Source organism: Apodemus sylvaticus, chromosome 4 (assembly GCF_947179515.1).
Source record: "Apodemus sylvaticus chromosome 4, mApoSyl1.1, whole genome shotgun sequence".
Classification (NCBI taxonomy): Eukaryota; Metazoa; Chordata; class Mammalia; order Rodentia; family Muridae; genus Apodemus; species Apodemus sylvaticus.
Window position 1 is genome coordinate 60,306,243 of NC_067475.1, and position 26,058 is coordinate 60,332,300.

General features: G+C 50.0%; 1 protein-coding gene across 3 annotated transcripts in view; it reads right to left on the reverse strand.

Annotated features, from left to right (window-relative positions):
• Syt6 (synaptotagmin 6) overlaps positions 1-23,852 on the reverse strand; it is a 54,257-nt gene extending 30,405 nt beyond the window's left edge. For all 3 annotated transcript variants that reach the window (XM_052178545.1, XM_052178546.1, XM_052178544.1), the window contains exons 1-3: positions 23,690-23,852; positions 13,856-14,204; positions 11,718-12,279 (exon numbers count right to left, since the gene is read on the reverse strand). In XM_052178545.1, coding sequence (XP_052034505.1) covers positions 11,718-12,279; positions 13,856-14,204; positions 23,690-23,852 — 1,074 coding nt within the window. The remainder of the gene's footprint in view (positions 1-11,717; positions 12,280-13,855; positions 14,205-23,689) is intronic.
• Between the last annotated feature and the right edge of the window lie 2,206 nt (positions 23,853-26,058).

Consider the following 26,058-nt stretch of genomic DNA (forward strand, 5'->3'; position numbering starts at 1 on the left):
GAGTCAGAAGAGCTAGCTAACTCCCAGTCAGCCACCAGTAGCACTGGAGGGGCTGAGATGGGAGTAGATACCCCTGCCTTCAGTCTCAGGTACAGTTGAACTCATCTTCCCAACAGGGTCCCCTGCATACATGCAGCCCAATGGCCCCACAAGAATCAACAGTGCTTAGGTAACAGGAAGAAACAAATGTCAATGGAAAGCACAGGCATCTCCTGGAGAGGATGCCGGGAACAGGGTCGGGCAATAGCTAACAACCTCGTTTTATGACGTGGGGTTTGGTTGGATATCGGAAGGTAAGGCTGAAATTGAGGCTGGGATGAGAAAGCTCAGTTACCCTCTGTAGTATGAAGAGGGGTCTTGTGTGTTTGTGTATTTGATCTTGAAGCCTGGTGCTGGGGAAGCAGGGGAGGGGGAACAGGATGGTGGGTGTGGTCACCCTGAGAGGCATGGCAGGCAGTGGGGACACCACTTGGCTTTGGTAGAGTAAATACTGTTCCTATCACTGTACTCCTCCAGGTGACTGTCACTCATGTTGTGTGACAAGGGTGTGTGGAGCCGGCCTGGAATACACTGTCTGGGTCTCTGAAGGAAGACAGTGGGAAAGCCAGGGGGTAGGGGGTGTGGGAATATTCAGGCTGCCAGGCAGAGGCAGGTATCTTGGGAGATCCTTCTCCTAGCCAGCTTCAGAGAGGCAGATCAAAGGGAGGTCAGCTCACCCAGGATTTCCCCTCCCACTCGCCCTATAACCCTGAGTAGGCTGCCTAAGTCCATTGAAACTGAGAATTTTCTACAGGCGGCGAGGGTTACACGTAGTCTCTGGCACTTAGCATGTCACACTCAGAAGGCTGAGAGCCCAGTGGCCATCACTAAACCGGCAATCACGATTCCACACATTTTAGTCATCCAGGTTTTCCGTTTGCTTTCCTCAAGCTCACCTTCACACCCACCACCCAAATGTCTTGAGTTGACAATATACAATAATTCTTGGAAACCATTCTTAAAGTCGCCCACTGGTGAGGCCTAGACTATGTCAGGTTCAGAACATCAGTGGGGTAGAACTGTGAGATGACAGATATGGAAGTCCTCTGGCATAAGTTAGTATCTCTCAAGCCATGGAAACTAACAGAAAGGCCAGTCTGTGCTGGCCAGAGAAGGCTAAGGGCCTCAACATTATCCTCCAGTCCCAGCAGCTGGCCTTCATCCCAAGGCCAAGTGGATTCCATGGAAATCACTCTACCCTAAGTGTCAATACAGCCCAGGAGAGACCCTCAAGACCTTAGGGACTTTGTCTAGAAAGGAAAAAAAAAGAAATATTCATGAAGAATAAGTAGATATCAAATCAGACATGAGAGGAGAGCGTGGTTACAGGGGCAGCCACTGAGGATGAATGAGGATCAGATTGGTCATGGGGTTCGGGGGACCTGGGGGTTGAGTAGGGGCTGGCTGTTGCTTTTGTGATATGTCAAATACCATAAAAGTATGCTGGCCTGACCTAGACTCTGAGGCTCATATGCCACCGTCTCCCTCAAGGTATTAATATTTATGCACAAGGGGATGTTCTGAGTCAGGGGTTAACGCTGGCTCAGCACAAAGGCACTTTGATGAATGGCTTCTCTTTTCATACCTGCTGATATTGCCTGCTTCTGTGCCCTTTGGCAGCTGGTTGTATAGGCAGTGATAGGATGGGGGCCTAGAGACAAAAGTGGGGTGTTAGGAAAATGAACAGGGGAAGAGAAGTCCCTCTGAGGAACAAGAGTCAGGGCAGGTGGCAGGAAGGACACCTAGGTCTCCTACCGACTAGCTTATTAGTCACAGGCAAGTCATGTGGTTCTCACAGTCTTAACGTGCTTGTCTGTGGCAGGTGCAAGCTGGGCTAGATCGTCTTTGAGGACTGTGCCAGCCTTGACCTTTTCCAAGACCAAGAATGAGAACAGAGTCAGAACACTGTGGGCCACAAGAAGTAAGAAGTCTGCCTCAAAATGGTGCCAACGCTTCAAATCTGAGGCTACTCTGCTCACTCGTTTGCCCCATAGCCCTGGTCTCTCTGAATTGTTGCTGATTTAGGGGACACAATACAAAGTTGTGACAGTGTCCAGAGAGCTAAGAAATATCCCTCAAGGGAAAATGTCACTATGTGACAGAAAAAGCAGCCAGGCACACATGTGTTCTGCAGTAAGGTAGAGAGGTGCTGGAGCTCCTGAGTTGGGGGAGCAGAACTTGGGCTTCTTGCAGGAGCTGGTTGCCTAATGATTTCCCATTCATTCCTGTGGAAGGCAAAGACTGGCTGTTGGTACCATTGAGAGATACAGCATACTAACGAGGGGTGCATAGGGCAGTGTGGGCTTACCCAGTCAGCTCTGTGCTGCAGCAAGTTGCAAGAGTAGGGGGAGGTAAATCTGGGTTGTGCCGTGCTCGCCCGTGGGAGCTGGGCTCTGCAGCAGGCAAACTCCAGCAGGAAGCAGGGCTTGCGGATTGCTAAGGGACTTGTCACAGGAAGAGTGGAACTGCCTTACCGTTCTGCGCCTCAGGCAGCCGTAAGGCCTTTTCCTCTAAAGCTACCAGGGAGGACCTATTACAAAAGGACAACTTTAGAAATAAGAACACCCACGGCCAGTGGAGCGCTTATCGAGCAATTATGCTTAAGGCCAGGTCACAGCCCTGTCTGGACCAATTAGCTTTGTTTTACAGCACCACATAGGAAACCTCTAACCCCAGGTACCCAAGAAAGGTCGCTGGTCACAAGTGGCAGGGATGAAGGGTATGGAATAGTTGGTATGCACCCATTACTTCTGCAGGAGGAAGGGGCTCACAGACACAGAGCACGTGGCTCACCTCCTGTGCCCACCATCAGAGTGCTTGGTAGGTAGATTGTCACTAGTCCTCTGGTCCCTCAGGCAGTCTCAGAACGCAGGGCTAGACAGAGAGGTACATATACTTCCAATATGGAATGTCTGCCTGATCAGGATGGAAGAAATCCAATAAGGGTGGTGCTTCCTCCCATTGGTCCAAGGGAGAGGGTTCTCTGGGAGGGTACCAGGAGAGAGCAGTGAAGCCAGAGACTAATGAGGATAATGGGGCTGAGCCTGAGGGAACAGCAGGGAAAATGAGACTCTAGTGAAGGCAATCAGATAGCCAGCAGCTCCCACTGAGCTGCAAGTAAACAAGGGAGTCTTGCAACCCCTGTGGCCTCCGACTCAGTGACTGATAGAAAGGGTGCAGATAGGGCTCACTGGAGACAGCCCAAAATACAAGACATGGCGGGGCAGGGCAGGGCAGGGCAGGGCTGAGCAGCCTTGTGAATTATTCAGGATGTTCTGGGTGTAGGACTTGCCCTGGGAAGCTGTCTTCATGGCTCATGCAGACCGCTGTCCCCTTTGTACCATCTGGAGCACCAGTGTGTCCATCACTTGCCCTGAAGGACTCCTCTGACAAGCTCTCCCTCTCTGCCTCAGTGGGTCCTGCATGCAAGAATTCAGACACGTGGGGGTTTAAGGGAGAATTCTAGGCCTTGCTGCATAGTCCTGAAGAATGGGTTTCCTTGGCTTGAGAGGTGCTGGAGACTTGGGACACTCACACCTCTAGACTTGCCTATATCCCTGTCTTTCTCCTATGCAGGATGGCTTTGTGGACAAACTACAAAACCAACCTTCCTGAGCCTTTCTATCTCATGTCAAGGGCCGTTCCCTCTAGGAAGTTCTCCTACAATAGCATACCCTGTCCTGTCTTCCATGAATGACTTTCCCTAATCAGGATCTACCCAGATGGCCCTGGTCGCAGTTTTATGGTTAGTTCTGCGCACTTGCTGTCTCATATATATATATATATATATATGTTTTTTTGGATTTGGTTTTTTTTTTGAGACAGGGTTTCTCTGTGTAGCCCTGGCTGTCCTGGAACTCATTCTGTGGACCAGGCTGGCCTCGAACTCAGAAATCTGCCTCCCAGAGTGCTGGGATTACAGATATGCGCCGCCACCCCCTGGCTTACTGACTCCTATATTTATTTCTTCAACCATGGCCTTACTCCAGAACTCTAGACGCTGTATCTAACCTCCTACTTGGCATCTCCACACAGATGTCCCAAAGCATCTCAGCTACAGTGTGTCTAAGCCTAAGACCTGATCACCCTTCCTATCACTAGGATTTCTCCACTTAGAGAACTGTGAGTCCTTCTGGATTGCCCAGACTGGAGACCTTAATTCTTCCCTTTCCCCCAAATTTTAGACTTTAGCATTCAAACTACAGTAGATATTTATTGCTTATCCTTTCAAAACATGTCTAGATGTCAGATACAATGTAATCCCAACACTCAGGAAGTAGAGGTAGGAGCAGCACCCACAAATTCAAGGCCAGCCTGGGTTATACATGAGTTCTAGGTCAGTCAGGGCTATATCATATGAACCAAAGAACAAAACCAACCACATAAATAGCAACAAAGTGTCCAACAATTAGCCATGTCTTCCACCCCTCCATGATGCTGTTCCTGAGCGGTTTCTCAGGCTCTGGTCTTGATCCTCTACTCTCTTCCCTACGCATTCCTCCTTCTAGCTTTGCGTTACGGCCTCTCTCCTTTAATTTGATTTAAGACACTGTGCTCCTTTGGTCACATTTTTGTTTGTCCTGCAATTTTGTTCGAGTGCAAACTCTGAGAAGAAGGGATGTGCTTTTCCCTTTAATACTCAGGTGTTCTGGAACCCAGGTCTGTTTCTGGAGGGATCATAAAGACCCAGTGCTGGACAGACTCCTGAGGTTTCTCTCTCACTGCTCTGTTCAGATTGAACCTGGGAACCTGAGGTCCATGATAGGCATTCTGAAGGCGACCATTAGCTGCTGCCAGCCAGCCTTGGACAGGCTTCGTTTCAGGGCGACTTAAGGAGTCGCAGCAGGTCAATGTAAGATTCTTGTTCTGTACTTGAGAGACCTTTGGTGAACACTCTCAGGTCTCTTGGCTTCAGAATGTGGGCATGTGAAGGGGATGCAATCGGAATGCTTTTGTTCCTGGAGGCCAGCCTTCCCTAGACATGCTGGGCCAATGAGGACTCGGTGTTCCCAGGACAAGAGAAGGGTCTTCCTGCCTCTTCCATCAGACTGTGAGGGATGTGAGGAAAGGCGCTGAAAGCATCCTATGCCCAGCCTGTGCTGAGTAGTGCAGTTTTGAAACTGCATATGTGCATCATTACACAATGAAAGGGAACCAAAATGTATGTAGAGAGTTTCTCTCTAGATCTTCCCTTCAATCTGAAATATCTCCCCTACTGATCACCCCGTTTATCTCTTCCTGGTCTTCACTGACGTCAAAGCCTGACCCCAAACTGGCCACGTGTGCACTCTGTGTACGGGTGTACGGGGCCTACGCTACTGTTCCTCTGCACCTGGGCACTCTGAGGGGACGCTCTTTCTTTGTAATCTTTCCCATAATATCCAACAAGCACTCCATGAAGCACGGTTAGCACTTGGTAAATGTTTGTTAATTCAGAGAGGGATGATTCTCAATGCCGATGTGCATGGGGGACACTGGAGAGAGGGTAAAAGGCAAACGTCAGTCCACAAATCGTCCCTCAAATGATATCTGGTTTTAAGACCGATGAAACTGTCTAACCAGACCACAGGGAAACCACACCACACATCACAACACAGCACTCAAATCCCTTGATGAGTCCCACTATTTCAGGGTCTGCTTTCTGTGCAGAGGAGTGATATAAACACACCAGTTTCTTCCACTGAAGACCTCTATGCAAACTTTGGTTTTAACAGTTTTGTGTCCCTGGGTGACATTGGCCGAATCAGTTACCTTGAACCTTATGTATTCATGTGCAGAGGACACTGGGTCACGGTGAGGATGAGTGTGAGAGAGAACATGCTCTTGGCACCTTAGGGGCTCAGGAAGTGTAAGCTGCTTCTCCAGGAAGCCAGGGTTGGAGGGGGATCTGCAAGGAGCAGGTGGGACGGAGCTAAGCAACAGCAGAGTAAACCTGTGCCTTTGGGAGAAGGAGGGAGAAAGCTTGGTGCTGTGCTGAGAACCTCTGCCTCTGAGGGAGGGCTGATGAAGAGATGTAAGAGCAAAGGAGAAATGTCTGCCAACTGGACCCAGCGGCTGATCATCCCAGGTTCTAGGTTCTTCTGTGGAGATCACACAGATGAACACAGCTCCAGTTCACGAAAGTAAGAGACCAAAGGCGCTTTCTATGGGAGAGGCCAAGAAGCTGAAGAAAGAACATCTCAGAATGCTGGCGAGCTTTCTGGAACCACAGCCCAGAGGGCAAGTCACTTTTTTTTAAGGTCACACAAAAATATACGGCTAAGCCAAGAAATACAAGAATAAAATGCTCCTTGCTTATCTATGGTTTGCCTTTCTGCGGTTTCAGTTACTCACAGACAACCACAAATCTAAAATATTAAATGGGAAATTCCAGAAATAAACAATTCGTGTCCTAAATTGAATGCCTTGCTAAGTAGCTACACCATTCATCCCTGTCCTGCATTATCTATTTGTCTCCTGTATCCACAGTGTATACACCTCATCATTTGTCACTTAGGAAGTATGTTGGTTATGGAGTAGATCAGGATGCTATGATGTGCTTGATGCCCTAATTTTACCTAATAATGGCCCAACACACAGAAATATAATGTTGTATTGATATTTTATTGTGATTTACTGTTATTATTATTCTGCTTCGTAAGTATTGTTATCAATCTGTTAATTGCACAATGTATAAATTTAACCTTATCACAATGCATAGTTTGGTACTAGGGGCATGCATGCAGGAACATGTATGAATATGTTCATCTTAGATAAGTGTTTGTAGAAGGGTGTGCTCTGATGACTTATAACCATCAGCCATGACATGTGGCCTACACTGAAGTGGATGATATGGCCTAGGAATGGAAAAAGAGTGGCCCACAGGCTGCGTGAGTGGGAAAGACATAGAAGAACAGGTTTTAAGCAGGCTGCTCGGGACCAGTGCCACCCTAAGTAGCTCAAGAATTACATGAACATAGACCAGAAAAGACAAATTGTCCCCAGTCTGTTGATAGTAAAACTGAGTCACAGTCTAGATACTCCCAAGTCTCAGAACACATAGGTACAGAAAGTAGAATGCAACACAAGGTTGATTGGCACCTGGAGGGAGGAGCTCTTGCTGCACACCCCACTCCTTACTTTCCCCAAACCCCAAACAGCTCAAGTACTCTCTCTCTCTCTCTCTCTCTCTCTCTCTCTCTCTCTCTCTCTCTCACACACACACACACACACACACACACATACACACACACACATACACACACACACACATTTATGGCTCCAGTTACAGCAGCGACGGTGGCTGACAGAGGCAGCTGTATGCACTGGGCTCCGAAGTCTCTGTATCAATAACTACAAGACTACGGAGATGTTAGCGTGCCCAGTGACAGTGGCTCTATTATAATGATAAATCTACAGCTTTATATAGAAATAATGAGGCTAGGGGTAGGAGTGGGAGGAGGGAAGGATTGGGTGACTTTAATCAATTGGAACTCTGGTTGGAGAGACAGCAGCAACCCCCTAGGATTGCCTGAGAGACTGGCAGGGACCATCTCCATGCCAGGAGAAGGGAAGGCACGGAGCCAGGGAGAGCCCTGCCCCTGGCTGAAATGGATGCCATGAACTCCCTCGCTTCCTCTCCCAAGGCGGATCTTGGAAATTACTGGAAGACTTGAGGGCTCCAACTGCCTTAGCGAAGCCCATCTGCCTACATCTCCTCTCAGAGGCCAGAGCTGTGCATAGCTGGAGGCCAGGGTGCGCTGGGAGATCAGCCTGCAATCAGCATAGCTAGAATACGCGCATGTTAACCTCCCTCTCACTAGCCTCAAGCTCAGTGTTCAGTGACTAAGAGAAAGTAAGACAATCATCAGGCTTTGCTACTTCCAACCAACTCCAGCCCTGGGGCAAGGGACCAGCCTGCTTCTGCAGGTGAGGGCTCAATGTGATTCCCAGTGAGCCCAAGGAGCTGCTGGGGCAGCATTTGTGGGAGAGCATGGTCCCAGAGCATCCTTCTAATCCTCTATGCTCACGGTGCCTCTTTCCACTCAACATGTGACTCACTGCCCCCCTCTGTTCCAGTGTAGACTGCACCTGCCTTCCCAGAACCATCTGTACCTGAACCCTGAGCAACAGCGAAGTATGTCCCTTCCCAAGTTTGGTTGTACCTACTATTAAAAAAAAAATGACTGGAACTTCTCCAGGAAACATTCCCAGGTTAACCCAATTCAACTATGACACAGTAGAAAGTCAACTATGGACACAGCTGATCCATTAGGAGACTTTCAAGATAGACAGTGATAGGAGATGCACCTTGGGGACATGGAAACTCATGGGAGGCACCAGAAGATGGAAGAGGGCTGCCAGAAGGTTTTGGATTGGCCTGGCAGGCATGTAGCAGACAGGCCTGTGTAACAGAGCCTGTGGTAGTTAGTTCTCATCAATCTAACATAAACTAAAGTCACACAGGAAGAGGAAACCTCAGTTAAGAAATTGTCTCCATCAGCTTGGCCTGTGGGTATATCTGAATGTGGGAAGGCCGGGCCCACCGTGGGGTGCTGGGCAAGGGGTTCTGAGTTGTATTAACTGAACAAACCATGAAAAGCAAGCCCGTAAACAATGTTCATCTATAGCCTCTACTTCAGTTCCTGCCTCTGGGTTCTTGCCTGGGCTTCCCTTGACAATGGACTGTAAAGCTGTAAGCGGAAATGAACCCTTTTCTCCCTGAGGTACTTGTGATCAGTATTTTATCACAGCAACGGAAAACAAATAAGACAGAGCCGTTGAAACCCAAGGCAGGACTGTTGGTCATATTGAAGGACCAGCCGGGCTGGAGCAGGAAAACTGAAGTTCCAAGCTCAGGTCTGAAGTACAGCTCTGAGGAGAAAATTGGGCACAAGGGAGAAACAGGACCTGGCTGTTGGCTGCTCTCATCTGCCAGCCTCCGCCCCCAACACTGCATGAGTTACTGGATTTTATATACTCTGAGTGTTCAGTCATTCCCTGTGACTGTGACTTGGGTCTCCCTGGTCCCCAAATAATTAAATTCTCACAGCCAACATCACAACACAGGTACAAACACCAGCCTTTCCGCAGCAGTCCTCCTTGTCTTACTGGAGTTTTTGTCTGTAGGGCTGGAGCCAGTTCTCCAGGCCCATAGTGACTGGCGAGGCTTTGGGCCGCAGAGTCTCCATGGCGCTCACCTGAAGAGGCTGCCCTGTGGGCCTGGTACCCAGCTCTGCAGACCTGGAAATGCCTGGGCTGGCCTCCCTCTGCTCCTGACCTAGAATACATCCCAGGGCTCTCATCTTGGGTTATTTGTATCCACCCTTCCCCATCTAGTTCAATCACTCTCATTTGCAGCTCTTCCCCACTGTCTTTCACTGTCATGGCGTTGGATCTTATCATCATCAAAGGGTATCTTCTGGCCTGCTATGTAGCTACTGAGTATAAATCACCTGTCTCTTTGGTTAGATTTTAAGTTCCTGTGTCTTAAAAAGGCTGCTTTCTACTCCAGTCACACCCTCACCCTGTCCCCTCACAGTCCTCTCCGGATAAGGCAGTGGAGGAAGGCTCTATTCACGCGGACTGAGGAGGACCTGCCTGTTTCTGAAGCTGGGCAGGGGAAGGGGCAATAGAACCAGGGTGGGGACAGCTACATTCCCAGATGTGGAAAGTGACATACAGGTGAGGGGTGTGCTTGAGCACAGACTAGTCCAGGATGAGGACACAGAGGTGTTGACTCTGGTCAGAGACAGAGGGGGCTCCCAGGGGACAAGATTGACCCTTGTCAGCCCCTGGTCAGCAGAGCTCCCTGCCCTGAGCCACAGCCTGACTGTGAGAACTGAGTTCTCCTCCACATGTGCGGCCACAGTAATGAAGCCCCGCTGTAGGAGACCACAGGGAAGAGCTGCGCCAGGTGTAAACTTCAGAGTGATTTATGCTGCAGAGCTCTTGGGCCCACTCTGGTGTGCTGCTGCTGTTTTGCCCACCCCAACCCCAGCTTCAGGTTGTCTGCTGACCAGTCTGGCTGCCTGCCTATGCCATTTCTGCCATGTCTTTACTCAAGAAAGCACAGCCAGGGAAGACACTGGAACATTGCTATCTCCAACCATGAGCCTGGAGAGCCCCAGAGAGCCTTTCTGAGGCAAAAGGAAAATCCATCAACTCTCTCTATGAATGTATCGCATTCTCTATCGCCCACTGTGAGGCTGGTTTCCTCAAATCTTCTTCTCACAAATTCAACATAATGATACTGACTATGGAGTGCCCAAGCATAGGGTTTGCATGTGGTCATCTCTGCTAAGGTACAATTCAAGAAACACCCAGGGAGACACTCAAGCTGCTAGCACGACAAGCCAACTGGAGTTTGCTTAACGCCTCTGCAGACTTTCATCCGCATAGGTGGATGCAAAGAGGTACAACCTCGCTGTCTGCTTTAAGCTCACCATCTCATGCTCTCCTGGCTAACAGAGGTTCTGGGCAGGCTTCACTAGTTCCTTCTACCAAGTTTACCCTTCTCTTAAAGTCCAACATGAAGCGGGCAGCAGAGACGGCTCGGGGCTTAAGAGTGTGTGCTGCTCTTGAAGCAGACCGAAGACCAGGGCCCAGCACCCACGCCAGGCAGCTCACAGTTGCCTTTACTTCCGGCTCCAAGGGGTGTGACACCCTCTTCAAGTCTCTGCAGGCATTCCATGAGCATGCAAAAACCTCCCTTCCAACAGACACTGCATACACACAATTAGATTTCTAACTCTTAAAAAAATTATATATTAAATAAATAAAATTAAACCTTGATTCTTTGAAACCTTTCTGGGCCATTTTCAGGTGATTGTGGGCAGGCCAGGATCAGACTGTGTGTGTGGAAGTGGCCATTCTGTTCGAATAGACTCCTGCATCTCCCAGACTAATGAGAGGCCGTGCTCCAAATGAGGGGCTGTGCTATGTGCTGTTCCCAAGTAGCTGAAGTGGCCCCCTCCCCTGGACATGGCAGGATTGCTTTGCTCCTGCCTTGCTGATATGGAGAATGCCATGTGTCTCGGCTAATGAAATACAAGTGGAAGTGACCTGTCTCTTTTGCCTGGAAGCCTTACAGAATGCTGCATGCCTTCTTGCAGTTCCTTCATCCTGATGTCTACCTGTGAGAGCACACACTGAAATAGGGCCTCTGTGGGCTTGAGTCTCTTGGTAACAAGATCCGGTAGAACCCACAGGCAAGCTGTGAAGCATGTGTAACACAAACAAGAAATAAACTTTAGTTGTCTTAAGCCAGAAATTCCCAGTATTTGCTTGTTACTTCAGCATGACCTTGTTCATACTGACTAACACAGCCTAGTCGTGATCACCAATTCCAAACTTCTAAAATACAGCAACGACTACAAGACTCTACTGACCAGTTCAGCTTAGACTTACCTTCAATTAAAAAGAATATATAACATGATTGTACAAATAGCAAACTTAAGGTTTAGCAAGTAGAGAGAAACACTCATACCCTATAATCAAAATCAAAAGACACAAATTCCCTCCCTCTCTTCTTTCCTTGTTCCATCCGGGCTGATTTCAAGGATTTTCCCAAAATAAACTGGGCCACTAGGAAGTTTCCACAGTTCCCTGCGATCTCTAGAGGGAGAGTGCTGAGGACACATCTTACTCAGCCCAGAACTGCCCATGGTCAGGAAGCCAGGGAAGAGGACTGTACTCACACTAGTGGCGTACTGGATGTCCTTCCAGATGGAGGTCTCCCGGGACAGGTCAGAGGCCTCAAAGAGATTGTCCAGGATGACCTCCCCAATCATGTCATGGCGGGAAAAGCGGTCAAAGTCAAAGACACTGAGATGCAGCTTGCGGTCAGCCAGCTCCTCATAGGGCACGGGGAAGTGGAAGTTCTCATCAAAGGTGGGGTTCAGGGTCTTGCGGTGTACCCGGGTCTGCAGCTTGCACTTGCGGTCAGGCAGGAGGTAGATCTTAACATAAGGGTCAGAACTTCCACAGAAGTCCTTAGCGGGGAGGTCAAAGGCCTTCAGGATGCGCACAATCAGGGTCTCGCTCTCATAGTCGTAGCGGAGGCTGAAGTTGATCTTCCCACAGCTCTTGGCCGCCTCAGACTTGGCCTCGTCCCCATCCACTGACTTCTGCTTGTAGAGCTCAGGCTTGATACGGCCAATACTGGTGGGCTGCTCGGCGGCGGCCGGCGGCAGCTCATTGCCATAGTCCACGCTGGAGACGTGCATCTGTCGTGGCAGGTGGCGCTTGAAGGATGTGTGCCTGGTGAGGACAGGAAGCACAAAAAACATGGGTCAGGGCTTGGGGTGGGGGTGGGGGCAGTGGGATAAAGGCAGACCCAACCCTGGAGGCTGCCTATCCCTCTTGTGGGGCCCCCTTCCTTCTCTCTCATTGACCCCACTTTTCCTCGTCGTACAGTTTGTGCATGAAGCAGTTGGAAGCATTGTGTGTCTTAATATATGTAAAGTAGTTGGAATGGTGCCCGCTGTACAGCCAGCTCAATAAATGTTAGCCATTGTTTTAATCATTGTTCCTGCTTTTCTGACATCTGCTTTCTAGGTTTCTTTCCTGGTAAGCGTGACCAATTTCCTCCATTAAAACATGAGCCTCTGTAAGAGAAGGACTATCGTTCCCACTGCCTTCACCATCACCATCACCATCATCATTATCACCGTCATTATCACCACCACCACCACCACCACCACCACCACCACCACCACCACCACAGCTCTTGCCACCCACCACTGCTGCCATCATGACAGATTTAGCATCTGGCAGACAGTTAAGCAGTTAAATGCATCAGGTTAGGAGATAGACTACATAGGTTAATTTTGGTCCTGCTACTTTGAGTAAGTGATTAACCTCTCTGCACTACAAAAATAAAGATGATAAAAGTAACAACTGCAGAGAACTGTATACTGGTAAAATAGATACAAAGTGTTTCAAACAGGGCCAGGTGTGCAGTAAGCAACATGTGTTAACTCTCAGCATTAGCACGTGGATTCTTTGGTAGTTCCTCCTAACAACATCAGCAGAGCCATTTGCCCTGTTGTACAGTTTAGAAAAGTGAGAAATAGCTCACTATAAGCTATATACCCAAAGCCATGCAGCAAAGTCAGCCTGTGGCACCTTGGCACCTTCATTCCTGGCTTCTGCTCTGAGAACTTCTCTTTCCCTCTCATCGGCGCCTGTGAGCCTGAAAGAACTCACTGCAGGGATCCAGGAATCTCCAAGATTCTCAGATTCTGAGTAAACACGTCCATCCACGTCTTTAAAGGATGCTTTTGGAATTAGAGTAAGCGGGAAGCCATCGTGCCTGTTGTTGGTATGCTTTTGAATTAGATGATGCCACATTATGTAACTACTGCCATGCAGGGAACTCAAAAGGGCTTTAAAGAAATCCTTGTTCCCAAACGGCCTGAACTCTCTTGCTTTACCTCCAGAGCATGGAACACTACAGCCACAGTTTCACTAACCTAATATATGCCTGTGGGTCTTTGCATATATTCTTCCTCCGTGTGTGAAGTTTTTAATTTCCTCAATGCTCTCAACCCAGCTTCTAGTCTTCTGTGTTCTCACATCCACTCTCATGTGCTAAGCACATACACAGCATCTCACCTTGAAGGTTCCCCTTTCACCACACCTACCTGATGCCACCTCCCCTTCTTGATTGGCACCTCAGATGACACCATCTGCTCTGGTCCTCAGAGGACATACGCTGTTAGTTCTCATTAGACCCTAATCCTCAGAGGCTGGCAACTATTTGAAGTACTGTATCGGAAAGTATGGCGGGGTGGAGGGGCCTGGGGGGCTGGGAAGCGAGGAACACGGCATTCACCTTGTGGACGATGCTGGCTCTGTGGTCTGTCGCTGCAGCTTCGTGTGACGCATGATGTGCTCCTTCACCGACATCTGCACCTCGGCTGGGATGTCTGGGGAAGTGTGGCTGATCTTCACAGCCGCCTCCAGGAAGCCCAGGGCACTGGGGTCCTTCAGCTTATCTGCCATGGTGCCTCTGGAGCTGGGGCTCTGGAGGATCTCTGAAGCAGGGTTAGCAGAAGAAGGGCTGGAGGCCTCCTTGTTCCTCCAGGGCATCCAGCACAGCTTCCAAAAGAGAAAGAGAAAAACTGCCACCAGGGCCACGCCACACACAATAACTACCACGGCGAGGAGGCTGACAGAGGTGCCTGCCCTCAGCATGAGGCAGGCAGGGCAGGACAGAGACACACAGAGGTGGAGATAAGCAGGTAAGGCATTGGGAGAAGTTGCACACGGAAGGGACAAAGACGGAAGAAGAGAGAAGAACGGTTATGAGCAGCGCTGCCAAGTCACGGGAAGAAGAGACGGTTCGGACCGTCGATGGTCCATTTTGTCAACTGTCTGCAGCCTGGCGCTCACCACAGTCTGGTTGCTTTAGCATCACCCTGCCCCCGCCTTTTACCAGCATGGGGAGCACTGGCAGCTTGCCCTGCTGTTCCTGGCTTGTGCCCAGGGATGGGACAGTGATTTAAATGGGATTCTAAACAAATGTGCAAATTTCTGAAGTATTCATATTTGTAAGCTGTTTGAATTTCTATTAGAGCGCTTACTGTGGACGGCCTTCTAACAAGGTCTCACTTTTCTTTTCAACCCAGAGCCTTGGCCAGGTTAGGCAAGTGATCTCTCACTGAACTTCATCTCCAGACCCCAAAAGTGATGTTTGCACACAACCCACACACAGTCTATGAGGGGCAGGCCCTGGCAAACCCATGCTCCCTTAGAAAAGGGAGCATGGAGTCTTAATCCAGGCTCCATCCTTGCTCATTGCTGGGACTTAGCAGGAATTCAATAAGCACACCAATTTCCTCCAGGGAGAGGAGTGCAGCCTCCCTTCCCTAGAAGCAGGTGTGTCAACTTGTGTTTTCCTAGGGTTTTTTGCATGCTGTAGGCTCAGTGGTTTCTTGTATTAAGTTGGAATCTGATTACCGAGGTCTATATAGGTCAAAGTTAAGTACAAAACGCAAATGATTTCCATCACTGTCTTTCTTCCATTCTGTGGTTCTTTGGAAGCTTTGCTGTGAATCTAGGATTTGTGAGCAGTGTGGCTGGCTTGGAAACAGGCACTTAAAGCTTTAACCCGCCCCTGTCCAGACCCAGGTGCCCATCATCTCGAGAGAGCTGTGTAGAATGTCTCCTCCTGTACAGAGCTGGTAAGCAGACTCCTGTCCCATTTCTTCTCCTCAAACAAGAAGAAGAGTCTTTGAGCCTAAGGGAGAAGTCTTTGCTGGGCAGGGCTGTCACATGATCACTTGCAGACGAGCCAGCCAAGGAGCTTGGTTTGGCTAACATGGTGACTGAGAAGCTATGAAAGTCCCTGTCACTACCCCAGATGTCTGAGTTCTGTGGAAGAGGTCAATGACTTGCTAACTGGCCCTGGGCAGATGGGTGATTCTCTCTGCAAGGATGTATTCTCTCAGTCCAACCTCAGATTCCTCGTATCTGGCTAGTCCCTGCAGAATTGGAGGTTGGAGCCTCTGGACTGGGTGCTAATTGCCTTACAGATCTTAGAACTTGTGCAATTACCCATGTGCTGTCCTTTTAAAGATGACAACAGTAGCCCAGCAGAGGGACTCTCAGGAGGCCATGGGTTGGTCAGAGAACTTGGGCCGGGGCCAAGGCATTCACTATCCTACTCTTTCTACTCCTATGACTTGTTTGTCCCAAATTAAACTTTAGACTCCTATAGGTTCCGGTGACCTTATGTTTTCATATTAGCAGGCACACATGAATGAACTACAATTGTTTCTTATTTAAGTTCAACTATGCCAGATTCCATCCCCAGCTAGGCTTGGCAAATGCCAGGTACTTTTATCATATCCAGATCTCAGAGAAAGCTAGCCTACATCCTGAGGTCAAGAGCCTCAACCATCGTCTTCAGGAGCCACCACTGCCTTCTGGCTTCCTGACCAGTCCTTGCCAGGAACAGCCAGGTGTCTCCGTGAAAAGGGATGAAAAGGAGGTTATTTTCAAGTATCTTCCCATCACCTCTGGCTCACTCAGCCCACCATAGAGACTTCAGAGTCTCTCTGTGGCTGACAGCTACCAGAACTAAGTCTTTCCCTAGAGCAGTGGTTCTCAACCTGTGGGTAGCAGCCCTTTCAAAACAGGAGTCACATATCAGATATCCCAACTATCAGATATTTACATTCAACTCACAACAGTAGCAAAATTATACTTATGAACTAGCAATGGAAATCATTTTATGGTTGGGATCACCACAACATGAGGAATTGTATTAAGGAGTTTTAGTATTAGGAATATTGAGAATTACTGCTCTGGAGAATGCCAACCAGGTCTCCAGTGAGGCATGCCTGTGCCCCAAGAGAAAAAAATTCCAAAATATCATAATCTTCATCATGTTATATAAATGATCAAGAATTCATATGCAGGTTGATAGTAATAAGTGTTTTATTACTGGATTTAGTCAATTTATTCAACATCATTATGTTCAATATTAAAGTGTTTTTTTTTATATATTCAATCAGGTAATCCTCTCTAATGAAGCAGGTAAAGTTATTGTCCTAGAGAACTAATAGAGTGCCCAGGCCACACAGGGAGTGAGGTGGGCCCATCCCCCACACAGCTCAGCAATGTCACTCTGGTAGACCATGTATATAACCTGGAGACAGAAGATAAACACACTTAAATCCAGTTTTTTTCTCTGTTGTACATTTAGGATCTAAATGTCTTGGAGGCTGTTTCTCCAAGCCATTAACCTTCTGGGTACATCAGAAAAGCTACTGTAGGCATGTATGTCCATATTCCAAGTGCCTGACCATCTCTGAACCCTTCGTATCTGTCCTTTGTTACAGCTGCTCAGGGCCCATTTTCTGCACTGAGTCACTTTAAAACAAAAGGTATTTCTGGGGCCATGCTTCCCTTTGATCATACATTTTACTTGCTCTGGTAATAATTAGAATTTTAATGAGAAGGGAGGAGGCGAGGGGATCCAGAGAGCACAGACTGCATTTAAATGTTCCGCTTGACAAAAAAATGTATTCATAAATGAAATAAAGGTAGGGGGAGGGACCAGGGGATTCTTTTTGTCTTCATGTAGTTGCTATTCAGTTGCTTCTCCATGTGACCTCCCTGCTGTTCCCTCAACACTATGCTTAGAGAAGGCAGAGGGTATGGATTATTGGGAATCAGTGCCAAGCACTCAATACTGGTTATGAAAGAACAGGAGGGCCACCCCGTGCCTGGGGAATCTTCTCCCAGGACTAGGAGAGCCTGGGTTTTGGCATCTCACAGGCAGACAATGCAAGGAGAATTAGATTCTGGACCCCAAGAGTTCATCCATACAGGAGGCATAAGGTGGTGAGGAGGAAATCAAGAGAGGACTCAGAAAGAGGAGATGGTGATCATAGCAGAGTAGCTAGAAATAACCCAGGGAGGTCTTGAGCTCACCAGCCTTCACCGCCTAGTGTGTTGGTCAGCTCTGTGGTTATGGTGCCTGAGGTAACCGGCTCATGAAGAGAAACATTGATTTTGGGTCACGGTTTCAGACCTCTATGCTTTCTCAGTCCCTGTTTAGCTCACGGTCACACATCATAGTGGATACATGTGGGGAAACCAAGCCTTTTACATCATGACCAGGAGACGAGAGAGAAGGAAGAGAAGGACAAGACGCAAGACTTGCCATTAGGCCTCGTTTCTGGAAGGTTCCACTCCCTCCCACTTTCAGAAACAAGCTTGCAGCATGTGGGCCTTTAGGCAGACACCACAGATCCAAACTCTAGCACCTGCTTCTGGGCATCTCATTTGGGAAGCAATGGCTGCCAACCGTAGAGCCGCCTCTGGGAGAGGAAAACTGTGGTCTACCTGTTTCTGCTTTGGAGATTATAAGCTCAAGGACATAATCTAAGACAATGGCATGAGGCTTTTATCCTTATTGGGAAGCTAGACTTCACAAGGTGTGAAGAAACAGGTGGGCACTAGGCTAGACGGCTGCAAAATGCATGCTACCTACATTTCTTTCTAATGGCACTTCCCACCTCTCAGAATCATTATGAAAATCAAATGCGCTAGAACTAAACATGGTCCTGATATGCAGAGAATGCCCCCCAATCATTAGCTGCAGCTAATGTCCCCCAGGACTTGGTTTTTTTTTTTTTTTCCATGTGATTAAGTATAGTACAGCTAAGTCTCTGGGGTAGAGAAGGAAGACCCTGGATCAGAGAGCAAAGTGGTGAACAGCCTCAGGCCCCTCTTCCCTCCTAGGAAGCGACAGTCCCAGCCCCACCCACGAAGGTCATCAAGGTAGGGTCTGCTTGGTCATCTTAAATAAGACTGGTAGGGTGACGGCTTGTGGCCCTCCTTCCTTATTCAGAAATGATAAGTTATTAATTAGCATCCCAGGGCCTGCTTATCATCCATGGTGACACTTCATTCTCTAGAGACAGGCTGGCCCCCCTCCTCCCTCCATCCATGGTGTTAGGATTCATCAGCAACTCTTATCGCTTTCTATTGTTCCGGTTTTTTCTAATGGGTTCCTATGTCAGGGAAATCCATTTTGTAACCATCACAGGCATTCTTGCTAACAGACTATAATTGAAAAGACAAACTGGAGAGAGGATTAGGGAAGAAAAGACCAGCTCCCAGTTCACTCAGTATCAGAGAAGCCTGGCCCAGGGCCTGGAGCTGCTGCTGGCCCCTCAAACCCACAGGAACCTGGCTGTGTGCTTCCCTCACATCCTGCAGTATGGAGACATAAGCAAGCCACAGTTCAGACACCAGTCTACAAGGCATGCAGAGGTCCAAAAACATGGAAGGAACAGCATTTAGTCCAGAGAGGGAAGAGACTCCTGGCAGAACCATTCATATTAATATTAATGGTAGTATTTGCTGTTCATTTCTATGCAGCAAGCAGTGTGCCTTTTATATTATCTCATTTAATCTTTACAGCCTCGTGAAGAAATTCATATTCACTTCTTACAGATAAACAAAGTGTAGCAATGATGACCAAGTCACTGGCTCAAGGGTGCAGTGTAGTAAGCATAGAAGCTGGGGGCTGAATGTGGCGCTTTCTGATACCAAAGTCCAGGCTTTTGAACCAGGCATCTGTGGGGACTGGAGGCAGGGAACCATTTCTTACCTGGAATCTGGAGAAGGTGAGGGTGTTCTCTACTCTGGTCTGATCTTTTAAACCTGGGCCAATCCCTGCAATTGGATTGTAACTAACCTCCACTCCGACTTTTCTTGTCTGAGAAGTGCATGTCCTCGGAGTTACCCATGGACTACAAGATAAGTCCCATCTGGTGATATCCTTTAGGAATACTCGTGTGTGTGTGTGTGTGTGTGTGTGTGTGTGTGTGTGTGTGTGTGTGAGAGAGAGAGAGAGAGGGGGGGGGAGGGAGGGAGAGGGAGAGGGGGGAGAGAGAGAGAACACTTGTATTAAGAGAACAGTAGCTGGTTCTTTCTGAGGCTAACGGACATGGTCCATTAATAATAAGCCATGCCGTGGCTTGTAAATTTATTAGGAGAAGTGGGTGTAATTAAATTCAGAGTCGGGGGAGGGGGAGCAGAGGGCCTTGGCTTCCTATTCGTCTTTAGAGAGCCTGGCTGAGCTACCTACGGATGGGGATAATTAGCGGAGTCCAAACAGAGAAGGAATTAATGCTCCTGGAAAAAAAAAAAACTGTGATGAGGATAGACAATGCTGAGCTAATTACGGCCGTGCAAAGCTTTGTGACTGGGTGCCTGCTGCATTAGAGGAGTCAGAGACAAATCGGAGGCTAATGTAGAAATGTTATGGTGAATGAAGCTCTGGCACTAATTCAGATACCATCCTCCTCCTCCTCTTCCTCTTCCTCCTCCTCCTCATCATCATCATTGCAAATGGTCACTGACCTTTTTATCCATGGCCCCCTTGAATGGGGAAGTAAGGTTGGAGTGGTGTGGGGGAGGCACAGCCAGCCAGTCACTCCCTTCTGGGACTCTCAGCCCCAGTTTACAGCTACAGCTAGTGGGGGGAGAGAACTGTATGGGATTTCACGGGGAAGACAGAATTCAGTGCCCCAAAGAGAGAACTGAGGGATGAGGTGTCCTTTAAATCTGCCAGATGCCCAGCTGGCTCAGCTATGACTGTGTGTCCTGAGAAGCTCTGACTTAGAAGCCCAACCAGTAGAGGTGACGATAAACTCAATCAGGTCTTCTTAGCATGCTCAAGACAAGCCAAGACCACCCCAAAGAAGCCTGGCCCGATCCTGAGCCCCAAAGTCAGTCCTGATCATATCTCACCCCCAGCTCGGAGAGTGAAGCACCGTAGAACAATCAGCCCCGAGGGGCCCTGTCGCAGCCCGTGGGAGAAGAGAATTTACAGAGGCATCTAGAACATTTTGCAACTGCTGGATATTGGACTTTAAGGCACTTGAAGGGGATTCTAGGTGCTTATTTGTACTTTGAGAAGCCTGATACAGAAGAGTTCTTATGGGCTTGAGGCCAGCATGGGCTACACAGCTGGATCCTGTCTCAAAAAAAAAAAAAAATCAAGAGAGAAAAAAAAAAGTTAAGGCATGAAACACACTAAGATTGGAAAACCATCCCACCAGTTGTTTAGGGTAGCTAGCGAGTTTCTTCTCTGAATGTAAACTATAATGTTTATTCCTTCCATCCAGAAGGAGCCAGAGAGCGTCTGATTCTTCAGATGAAGAAATGGTACTCTGCTTTAGGGAAATGTGTTCTTCATTCAACATCACACACAGGAGGGAAAGAAAAAAGGCAACATGCTCTGGGCTGCAAAAGGCCAGCTTCAAAGCCGGGTGGTTGAATCACAGAGCAGTCTCTGGAGTCATTTGTAAAGCTACCTAACACTACAGGCATCCTGAGCCATAGGTAGGTAGGCTGGGAGCAGCTGCTCCTGGCTGCAGCCCATGGCACCAGGAACGGTCGGCTGGGATCAGCTTTCAGCCTCCTGCACTTTCTAGAACACGATTAGATTTCCACAGCAACTTGGACTACATGTAGAGTCCATTCACCTCCACAAGGAAAATGGCAGAAAGAGAGGCCTGTTGGTGATATGTGCATGTATGGGGTCTATAAGGAGTGCATTAAGGTGGAAAGCAGACTTTTTGTCCTTAGGTTTTTAAAGAAATGCTTTTAGTTGGGAAGTTTCAGCACAGATGTTTCCAAGTCAGAGTCTGATTCATAGAGATTTCGGATGCAATTCCTTGCCCAGACGCTGACCTATGGGCAGGTCTGTGTAAACGGTAATAGAATCTGAGTCTCAACTGTTGAAGCTCAGATGGGAAAGGGAGCTGAGCACACGCTCCCCACATGCATTCTTTTTTTTTTCTCATAAAGATCGAGAAGATCTTACATGGCTTTGCTCGGATCCTACATGGAGTCTCTGGGGTACAATGAGCAGGCTGGGAGGTGGGAGGTCTGGCATCCCGGTTTGAACGGTTTGAACGCCGCATTCCTCTAGACATAGAGTTTACCTAAATCTCCAAAGTTCCAGAGCCAGCTAAGCCACTTTCTTGTGTAATCCAGCTCTCTGTTTACCTGCATCTCTTGTCCTACCTCGGCCCTAGGATTTCTTGGGGATTGTGACAGATGCAGTAACTATGTTAAGGCTCCCCTGAGCCAGGGTGGGTGGGTGTACAACTCACGCACACGCTCAAGGCATCTGGTAGCCTGCCTCCCTCTCCTCAGCACGGCCATTCAGATCAAAGAAATCTTTCTGGATTCAGACTAATAGCATCTTCTCCTGACATGAACTCATAACATACCCCCACCCCAAACCACAACATTTTTGTCTTAGACAGGTAGTAGAGCAGAATTCCAAAGATCTGTGCTGGCCTCTGCATGCTGAGTTGTCAGACCCAGGAGGAAGACTCCACTGCAGATGGAGCATTTGAGGAAATGATGGAAGGGAACTAAGGAACGGGGGAAGGTAGGAAGTGACTGACTTGAGGAATTGCTGTCTGGGAAGCATCGTGGTGTAGAAGGAGATATACCAGAGGACCAGTGTCTAACATTAGTCGAATCTGTTCAGAGACTCCCGAAGAGGCAGAGCCAACTTCTACCACTGTCCCACTCTCCAAAGTTCTTTATATCTAATCTTGGTCTCTTCTACTGCAGTCGTCAATTCATTGATTAAACAGTGTCAGAGACTGCCAGAGAGCAGCATCCCTAATGACTCATACAGAAGTGAGGTGGGCTCTGCTCACAGAAAGCTGGATACAGCCTCCCGGAGAATACACACAGCCTTCCCCAGCCTCTCTGCCTCCCCCCTCACAGGCTCTATTCCTAACCCAGAATCTACCTCTGTCTTCAACCTTTAACCTCAAATGGAAAAGGCGCTCTGGAATTTGAGGCCATTGGGAGTTCATGCCACCTGCACCTACACCCGGGTACCTCTCCTTTGGTCCCTGGCAACTTGTCCCTGGAGAGATGTGTGAGGACCACATTTCTGCCTTCAGTCGCCCCCTCTTCTCTTTCCCTCACCAGCCATATGGAACCACGAAGCAACTCCCACTTAAGCCTAGGCCCAGAGCCACTAGGGTCCTGGTCCGGGGTCTCGGTCGAGGACAAGGTGAGGTGAGTCTGTGGAGCCCCAAGGAACTCCAGCACCTGGGTCTCTGCAGGATCTCCCCACCCCCACGCCGCATTCGCTCCGGGCCGCGGGCTGCCTGCCCCCGGGCCCTTCTTCCCTCCTAGGGGACACGACCCATACTTGCTCTGTCCGGTACCCTCCTAATTGCGGGACAAAGGATCCCACTGCAGCAGGAGAGCTTGGCGGCAAAGACTGGTGCAGCAGGTACATACCCGGGCCGGTCGGCTGCCACGCCGCGGACACTCCCGCGGCTCCCGCCGCCAGGGCGCGACACGCCACCCCTGTTGTCGCGACTCCCGCGAGACGTCGCGGCTGCACGCAGGACCCGGTCCCCGAGGGGCTCGGGCTCAGGACTCACCGGCTCCGGTGAGCTCGACTCTGCTCCGGCTGCTGCCTAGACTTGGCGGCCGCCGGGGCTGCGTCCGGCGCAGGGTCCGCGCGGCCGGGGCAGGAGGTTCCCGCCTGGCAAAGTCGGTGAGAGGCACCGGCTCAGTTGAACACCCGCCCGGAGTCCGAGTGAGTCAGAGAGAGACCGAGGAAGTGAGTTATAGGGGTGCGGGGGGGGGGTACGCCACGACACTCCCCCCCCCGCTCCTCGTCCCCCCCCTCCCCGCGAGACGCAGACAGCCACTCGCTGCTGAGAGACCTGGACACAAAGACCGCGTGCCAGCTGCAGACGCAAGTTTTTCCCAAGCCCAGTGGTTCGCCACCCTGTCACTGATGGGCCCTGGACCCTGGACCGGCCCCCACCTCCCGGAACACAGGCTTTCCTCCGTGCCCAGGACCTCTCCATTCTCCCCAACCCTGGCCAATCGCCCCTGGGATGAGCCTAAGACACAAGGGAAACTGAGGCCCCAAGAATGCCGCATCTGCATCTCCGGGGACTCGGGAGGAGAAGGGTTCTTTCGAGTCCTCCTCTAATCTCTCGTTGCGGGCGGTGAGCCAGGGGACTGGCTCAGACTGGGACTCCGAGCTAGACTTCTTGAGGTTCTGGGGCTCTTGGGCTGCTGCCTTGGGCAGGAGAGGCCATTGGGATGAAACACCCAGGGGTGGAGAGGGACCTGGGTCTCCCAGTACCTGAGTTGGCCGCGCTTGGACTCTGCTCCGGGGGCTGCAGCTCGAAGCTCCGACAAGTCTCCACGTCCAGCCCGAGAGGGGGCGGCCGGGCCCGGCACAGAGAAGCCAGGACCGCGAGCGCCGCCTGGCACCGAGGCCCTCCGGCCCCCCAAACCCCGCTCATGCCCCGGACACTCAGGCCAGCGGAGCAGTGGCTCGAACCCCAGCCACGGCCGGACTGGGGCGGGTCAAGAAGGCCCCAAGAAGACCCTCCCCGCAGCGGTCCCCTGAGGCTCCGCTCTGCTTTTAATCACTTCCCCGCAGGGTCCCCGCCCCTCACGTGGCACCCCGCGGCAGCTGGCAAGTCTGGCGCCTCACGGCCGCCCCCTCCACACTCAGGGACTTGCCCGAGTCCGGGCAGGTTCCAACCCGGGTATCCCACATGATGCAGGATCAAGGCCAGCAGAGCCATCACTGCGGGTGTGACCTTGGGCCTTTCTGGGACTCCGTTTTCCTTTTCGTAAACGCGGTGTAATAATTACTGGCGCTCTATGAGCTCCCTGGGAATATACAGGTAGTGCTTGTGAAAACGTTGGGGAAACCGCCACATGCCACATAACTGGGCAACGCAATAACACAATATAAAAAGGGGTGGCCCGACTACGCGGGAGGACCCTGCAAATATAGTTAACCGGAGAAGTTAGCCAGACTTTCTGGGTCTCGACTCCGGAGATATAAGACCCCAAGACAGCGGAGCGAGGGGAACTATAAAGAAGACTTTCAGAGCCCCGCAATCTTGCGGTCCGAGGCACCCGCACGTTGCTATGGCGACTGGAGGCAGCGGCCGTCTCTCTCCATGGCAACTGGAGGAGAAAGTTTCTGGCAAATAGGAGTGGGGAGCATTTCAAAAAGGGGTTCGGTTCCCACCAGACCCACCTCCACGCATCAGACCAAACCCACCATAAATAAGATAATTTTCTATGAAGCATACATAACAAAGACCAACAAGATGGAAAATTAACAGGCTAGACTGTAAAAGGAGCTCCCTTCAGGAACTGTGAAGTGAAACTCAGAAGCAGGGTGGTTGTTAGTTTCACCCAGGCCTGGAAATCTGGGAGCCATTGTTAACAGGCAGGAGAGCGAGCCCCGTAAGGCCCTATCACAATAGATTCTCACCCTCCACCTATCATCATCTATCATCATCGTGTAGCCTTTCTGAAGTAGAATCTGGGGAAGAAACTTTAGCTGGAGCCCCTGCATCTGCAGCTACTGGGCTGGCGTGTGCAAGTCAGAGTGGTAGGGAGGAGGGTCTTTCCTCCTAATACACGTTAATTGGAGGTGGCTTGGGCTGTGACTCAGGTTCCTGAAGGAGGAGAGTTGGAGCGGCAGCTCCAGGAGATCACCATCTGTACCAGCCTCATCAACTGGCCCTTATAGTTGCAAACCCGAGACAGCCACACAGTGCCCAGGGTAGCAAGGGAAAGGCCTCAGTCTGAGGGACCTCTGGCCTCAGCATAGAAGCTTTCCTGCTCCTGACCCGCGCCGTGTCCCTGTCCGCGGTGCTGAAGATTCGGTTGGCACGATCAGCTTGCGCGCGCTGTGGTTGGGGATAGCGGGGAGGGGCTATTATAGCCGATTCGCAGCTTCCACCCGGGTCCCCAGAGCCTGCCATAGAGAAGTGTGGGATCTCGAGTGGGAGGGGTTGAAGAAGGCCCCGTGTAATCCAGACCACCTTCCAGCCACTGCTGCTGGGTTGCTGTTCCAACAACAGGTAAGCTTCTGCCTCTCCACTTGCCTTCCACCCACCTGAGGAACCCAGACGCCCGATATCCTCCCCTCCACCGCCAAGGTAGATTTCAGCCCCGAGGAGAGTTCGGAGTTCCGAGGCCCCAGGCGACACTCTCATTAGCAGCTTCCCAAGCGGGGGTTTTGTGTTTATGTAAAACACAAATGGAGAGCTGCTCTCTGCTGGTGTTTATGGCAACTCTCCCTCCCCCTCTCGAGTTCCTGGGGACAGTAGCAGAACAAAGCGCCTTGTTTTGCCTTTGCAGAGAATGAAAAATAAAACAAAACAAAAAACAAAAAAACGGGACCACCTTTCCAAGGGCCCAGGACTGCGATGCAGGGAAATCAATATTTTGCTTAACACTGAGTGGGGGAATTTGCCTCTCCACTGAAGGCAAAGGAGCCTTTTCGGAGCAGAGCAGGTGGCAGGAGCAGAGAATTAACAGATAATTTCTCATTGTTCCCGGATCCAACCTCCACACTCGGCAGGCAGCTCTGCGTCTCTGGCATTTCTCAACCTAACAGAGCGAAAGAGGTTCTGCCCTGACAGGGCTGCAGGGAGAAGCTGAGCTCCAGGCTCCTAGACCATTTGGAGTGCCAGAGTA